At 36.2% G+C, this 5,877-nt stretch overlaps 1 protein-coding gene across 6 annotated transcripts; it reads right to left on the bottom strand.

The window, feature by feature from the left end:
- Window positions 1-801: 801 nt before the first annotated feature.
- LOC121241232 lies at window positions 802-5,625 on the bottom strand. 6 transcript variants are annotated; one of them, XR_005935687.1, is made up of 4 exons: window positions 5,494-5,612; window positions 5,242-5,335; window positions 1,073-3,034; window positions 802-947 (listed from the first exon to the last, which is right to left on the bottom strand). XR_005935687.1 is itself a non-coding variant. In XM_041138917.1 (3 exons), exons 2-3 carry the CDS (start codon window positions 5,316-5,318, stop codon window positions 1,186-1,188), a joined length of 1,926 nt encoding a protein of 641 aa, XP_040994851.1. In that variant the 5' UTR covers window positions 5,319-5,335; window positions 5,494-5,612; the 3' UTR covers window positions 802-1,185. The 6 variants fall into 6 exon arrangements, 5 of the variants coding, with proteins under 5 accessions (XP_040994851.1, XP_040994855.1, XP_040994854.1 ...); XM_041138917.1 differs by having other exon boundaries at window positions 802-3,034; XM_041138921.1 differs by having other exon boundaries at window positions 802-3,092; window positions 5,494-5,510.
- Window positions 5,626-5,877: the final 252 nt, after the last annotated feature.

The following is a 5,877-nucleotide window of genomic DNA, read 5'->3' on the forward strand; positions in this document are numbered from 1 at the left end:
AATGTGTATTATAATTATGCGCAAAATAAACCTACATATTTGTTCATTTATTTGATATGAAAATACATATATTTAATTATCGAATGATGATAATAATTTACTGATAATATTTTGTAAGCAATGTTTTTTTTTTTTTTAATTTAGATCATCATATTAAAATATGATAATCCATGTTTTAGAAGTTCTTCAATATCAAAATAATTTTTTTCTCCAAATCAGCATTAATATCTAATCTTAAGTCTTCAAATATTATGTCCAATGCCTTCATTCATTTACTAGTTCTTCATCATGTGGGGCCTTCTTTAACATGCTACTTTATTTTATTTTTTTTGAGCTTACATGAAAATGAGAATTTTTTTTTTCATTTGCTCTTTTATATCCATCCATCCATACATACATACATACATACATACATACAAATATATATATAGAGGATTAGGAGTGCTTTTACTACTTTAGCAAAGAATATTAGGCTTGGTGATGGGCCTTACGCAAATGAGATCCCATCAATTTCCACATCGATAACGTAAATCAAATTTTAATGCCATATTAACAAGAAATTCAATTATGGTCAATGGATAAAAATCTGTTTGGGTCCTTGGGACATGGGGTGCAAAGCAATGTTTGGAGTACAACATATTCTACTGCAAGAGAAATACAACCTTATGGAGTTGCACATTTCTTTTTTTGATCGGTAGCTGCACATTTCTTAAATCAATCATCTATTTCTTTACTCAAATCCCACTTGAGAAGTGCTAGATCTATACAGAGATTTTACAAAAGCAAGCTTAGAAAATGATATGGTTTAATGCAATCCGTTACATCTACTTTACAAAATAAAAAACTATTTACAATCAGATGTACCATATCAAATCTTGTCGGTTTGTAAGTTTACTTTTATAAAATCTCATTGTAGACCAAACATTTCTCATTCTAGTTATGAGAACCTGCGTAATATGTTAGTTATTACTCTCAAGTTAGAAACGAATTCAGGATGAAAGCATTTCTAAAGACAAGTTTATGAGCCAACAATCTTGCTTAAGCTGAAGATATAGGCAAAGATGCCACTCACCTTTTCAAGACTCTGGAATCTATTGCTACTCTGGCATCATCTTCAACAAGTAATTAACTTGTGTCCAAGGCTCCACTAACTTCAGCAGCAAAATAGAAATGGCTTACAAGCTATCAGGACGTGTCATGAATGCTAAATATCGTCTTTATTTGATCAAGACGAGTAACATCCCACGTTTTAATTCCAGATGGGCTGCTTGGAATTTGATTCCTTTGAAAAGATGGGGATCTTGAAATCCCATTCCTTTGGCTATGTAGTCTAAGGTTGTTTCGAACAAAAACAAGATCCTCCACTCTTTCCACTTCCAACCTGTTGGCTGTTCTTCGACATGGGAAATCGTTATCTTGCCATATCTCTTCACACATTCCAACACTTGAAACCTGACTCAGAACTTTCACTGCTAGTGTCTGTAAGTGGGGAGTTTCGAAACCAAAGTTCTCCCACCAAGCAACCGGATCCATCTTATCCCTACAATCCACAGCATCTTCTTCTCCTAAGGATCCTTCTAGTCGCCAGTAAGAGCTAAGCTGCTCTCTGAGAACTCGTCTTGCAGTAGCTTCACCCTCATATCTTTCTAGAGTGGCTTTCCAACCACGCATTACAGTTCTATCCTTTGTTTGACCTTTACCAAAATATTTAGGATTAAGTACGTAACCAGCAGCATGAAGAGGAGAAAATAACACATCCCATCGGTTCTCTATCAATTCCTCCAACAGATTCGAGAGACTATCAATTCTCTGGCTTCTCACTGCTTCAAGAGCCTGAACCCGGCAATCATAAAGATCACCCATCACAGATCGATCAGTATTAAGTGTAGCAAGGAAACTTAAAAAAGGCTCGCATAACTGCAAGAATAAATTAGCCCTGCTCCAAAAATCATCACTAGTAATGGCAGCTTCAATACTTGCAATGTCCTCTGGAATGCAAAGCTTCCATTGCTTCCAGTCTTCGCCAGCAACTATTTCTTGAAGCGTTTGCTTTAGCTGAAAAATCCTCTGGACAATGCCATAGGATGGTATAAACTTGGTAGAAAGCAGGTCAGAACTCCCTTCCAAGTTTTGAATCAAAATACCTGAAGAAGAGCGTTGATATAACATGATGCATTGCTCGGTTTCCTTAGCACACACGACAACAGATTTAACCCACTCCAATTCAGCTATTTCTTCCATCAGCATGCAGACAGAGTGTGATGCACACGGAGACCAGAAAATGTGAGGGAACTTTGACAATATAAGGGATTCAGAAGATTTACAGGCTGGGCCCAAATGTGAGATTATCTGAACAACATTTGTGGGCCCAACTTCTATAATTGCATCAGTAAGGGCACCAGGGAACACATTATCATCATTCGCATCTATATCTACTGCTTTCAGAAAGGCAAGTCCCCTTGGACTACAGACATATATATCAATGTGGAGGCAACCCAATGAGCTATCTAAGCGGCTGATACACAGCATTGTGCATCCTGTGTGAGGCCAGGACTCCCTAACTAGAGCCACAGATTTTTCAATCCTTCCTTTTTCTTTACTTAAATAAGAATCAGAAAGTTCATCTCTTGTTGGAGGTTCATACCCAGGGCCAAAGGCAGCAATGGCTTTTGCCATTTCAAGAAAGTAAGGAGAGTTCACAACTTTCATATTAAAACCATCAGCATAGAAAAATCTTGCTACAATATCATCAACATCTTCTTTGGTGACACTGCTAAGACTTGGTCGTGAAGTCCGAAGGCGCTTGGCAGGCTTTCCAGAAGTCTTTTCCTTTTTTCGTGCAAGGCGCTCTTCCTCCATGATCTGAAATGCTTCTCTCAAAGACCTGTCTATTTCTGGACAGCTTTTGACCCCAACACCAGTGAACCCAAGGAGGTGAGCTCTAACACGGGAATAAGATCCGTTGTATCGTAGATTACAGTGATTGCATTTCCACCTTTTTGTACCAGTTCCCTTGTCAAACCCACCAAACACACTGACATGTTTCCATCCCCACTTATCAGATTCGGATGGCATAATTTGAACCAGGAAAACTGCATACCACCAAACTAGGTTAAAAATAGGGAACAAAATGAGCAAGTTATAATAGGAGAACACCAAGGTGGAATTTTTTAATTCGATCCTCCTATTAAATCCTATGCTCAGATTACCAACTTTGCAATATATCTAATTGAGCAAATTCTTAGAACTTCCTATAAAAACAAACAACATAGCAGATAACCATAGCCATGAAGTGGGTTCTGGTCCCTACCATTTGTTACAGATAATCTATAACGGTTTCATTTTACATAAAAATGAATGTGAAATCCGAAAATCAATGGACGTTAATAGGAGACCATAAAAGGTTATAAAAACTCGGTTAGGTGATCTCTACAGTTGGACAAAACAGCTATAGAAAAACCTGCTACAAAACATGGATATACTTCTCTTGATCTTGGGATTCCTCAAAACTTGGTTTTTAATGGTTTTCATATAATTGAATGTATATAGATCAAGCAGACTTATAAAAAATAAAATAAAAAATAGATCAAGCAGTATAAAACATTGTTAGTCTTAAAGTAATCATCCTGAATACAGTGCTGAATATCATTTGCTAACTCTGTCTATGTAATCTCGTAGTCTAATTACAACTATATGGCTTCTAATTAGAAATTTAGATCTAAGTGCAAGATGTGCAAGACAACAGCACACAGAGAATTCTTATTTTTAATTTTAATAAGTTTTATCTTATTTTTGTTTTTGAAGATGAGCAGTTTCCCTTAAAAATGGCATTTTAAGGTTCAACTCAGTTTAAGAAACTCTAAAAACGAGATGAAAAAGATCAGATCCAAGAGGAACAAACCAATGGAATCCAAGAAACAATGGCCTAAACAATGAAATCCAGGAAACATTCTCAAAATGCCTAAAATATTTGTTCTGGTTTGTGTTACTGTGTACCCCAATTTATATCCTAACAAGTCTATAAACAATGACATTTCGTGCTTCTGGATTTTAAGTTTAAACAAACACATCTGAGCAAAGGAATTGGGTAGCTAGTCGTTCATGATCCTCGTAATGGTTGTCATAATCTGCAACTTTTGTGATGTCCAAGAAACATTATACAAAAGAACTTCTACTCTCACCCTTCTCATTGTTTCTTATTTTATTATGCTGTTAATTCCTGGATTTTATTATTATTATTATTATTATTTTTTATAAATGAGCAAAAATAAGCTTTCATACTTCTATGAAAAATTTTGTCAATTATTAGAAGCAATGGTCTTGTATACTCTCTAGTTGAAGCCAAGTATAAGAACTGTACTCCATAAAAGAATTATTTCATAACACTTTTGTCTACTTGTTCCCCAAAACTAATGACTTACTGCAATCCTGCAATGTTTTATCCGCCTTTTGTCTGCTTGGTAAGTACAACTCAAAGCAATTCACCAGGGCCCAATCCAAGTTACTGAATTGTACAGTTTAGCTCTAGTCAAAAGCCATATTCTTCCTTACATCCCAGGAAATCATATCTTTTAGCATGACCTTGAGCCAAATCGTATATGATGCTTTTTATTCTCTTCAACCTACATTCATAGCTCATAAGTATCAGTAGCACACGGCTAAACCATCTCAGAACACTTTTTTTTTTTTTTTTTTGATGTCGGGGAACCTCTCCAAGTCAGGGCCCTTCGGACCCACCCCTGCAGAGTAAACCTTGTCCCGTGCACCAAACCCATCTTAGAACACTCTTCCCAGACCTCAACCAATGGCAACTTTAACAAACATATTTACAATGGAACTTGTACCTTTGTTGTCAATCATCCATCTTAACTTCCTCAATTCTGATCTGCATTCTCAACGCAGTTATATCTTAACTACTCAAAATTATAAATCACAAAGCACAGTTTGCATCCTAAAAAATGTTCACTCAACCACAAAAGTAGCATACAAAAGCCCTCTCCATTCCATGTACCCTACCCTCATTTTGGATGCAAAAACGAACCCCGCATTTGGTCTTTCCAAAGTAAGGAAAAAACAAAATAAATTACTGAGAAAAAAAGGTCTAAGATATCAGCTAAGTAAGGAAAAAACAAAATAAATTACTGAGAAAAAAAGGTCTAAGATATCAGCTATTGACATCTATTTTTGTTTCCTGATAACCAAAGGGAACTTAAATATTTCGGCTTTTCTTGCCAAACCCACCTCATTGACCTCAACTCGCCACTTCTTAGCAAACCCTTTATTCTTTCTCTATCTTTATCGGACTTGATATAATGCATTCCTTTGCCCTATTCACCTATATTATATGTTGACAAAAAAAACAGAGCAAAAGCACAAAATCATCAAACACAAAACCTTAATATATCATGCATTGATAGCAAATTGTGCAGTACTTGCAAATATTAGTTTGAACTTCAATATGAACAAAGAAAGAGGGGAGACTGATTTGTTTACCTATTGTTGGATCGTATTTATATATGGAAACCTGCGTTTCTTTTGTTGGGGTTTCTGAGGATGTTTTTTTTTTGGTTTTCAGATGAAACTCGAAACACTGTTTAGGGAGAGGCGATGGGATCGGGCGATACCGTTTCTTTAGCCTCCGTTTCTTTTCACCCTTTCGGAGTGTTTGTTTGCACGATCGTATTATACCCGACCGCGGGTGGGATAATCGCGAACCAGATATGGTGTGGTTACGACTATGCTTGCACCCGAGCCAGAATAGTAGTTCATTTTTACCACCTAGTGTCGGATTTGTTTCATTGTTTTGATTTGAGATTTTACCTTGTTTTGTTGGAATGAAATGAAACCCAAAATCACCTCATACTTGATTTTATTATA

The sequence above is a fragment of the Juglans microcarpa x Juglans regia genome, chromosome 7S, assembly GCF_004785595.1.
Source record: "Juglans microcarpa x Juglans regia isolate MS1-56 chromosome 7S, Jm3101_v1.0, whole genome shotgun sequence".
NCBI lineage: Eukaryota > Viridiplantae > Streptophyta > Magnoliopsida > Fagales > Juglandaceae > Juglans > Juglans microcarpa x Juglans regia.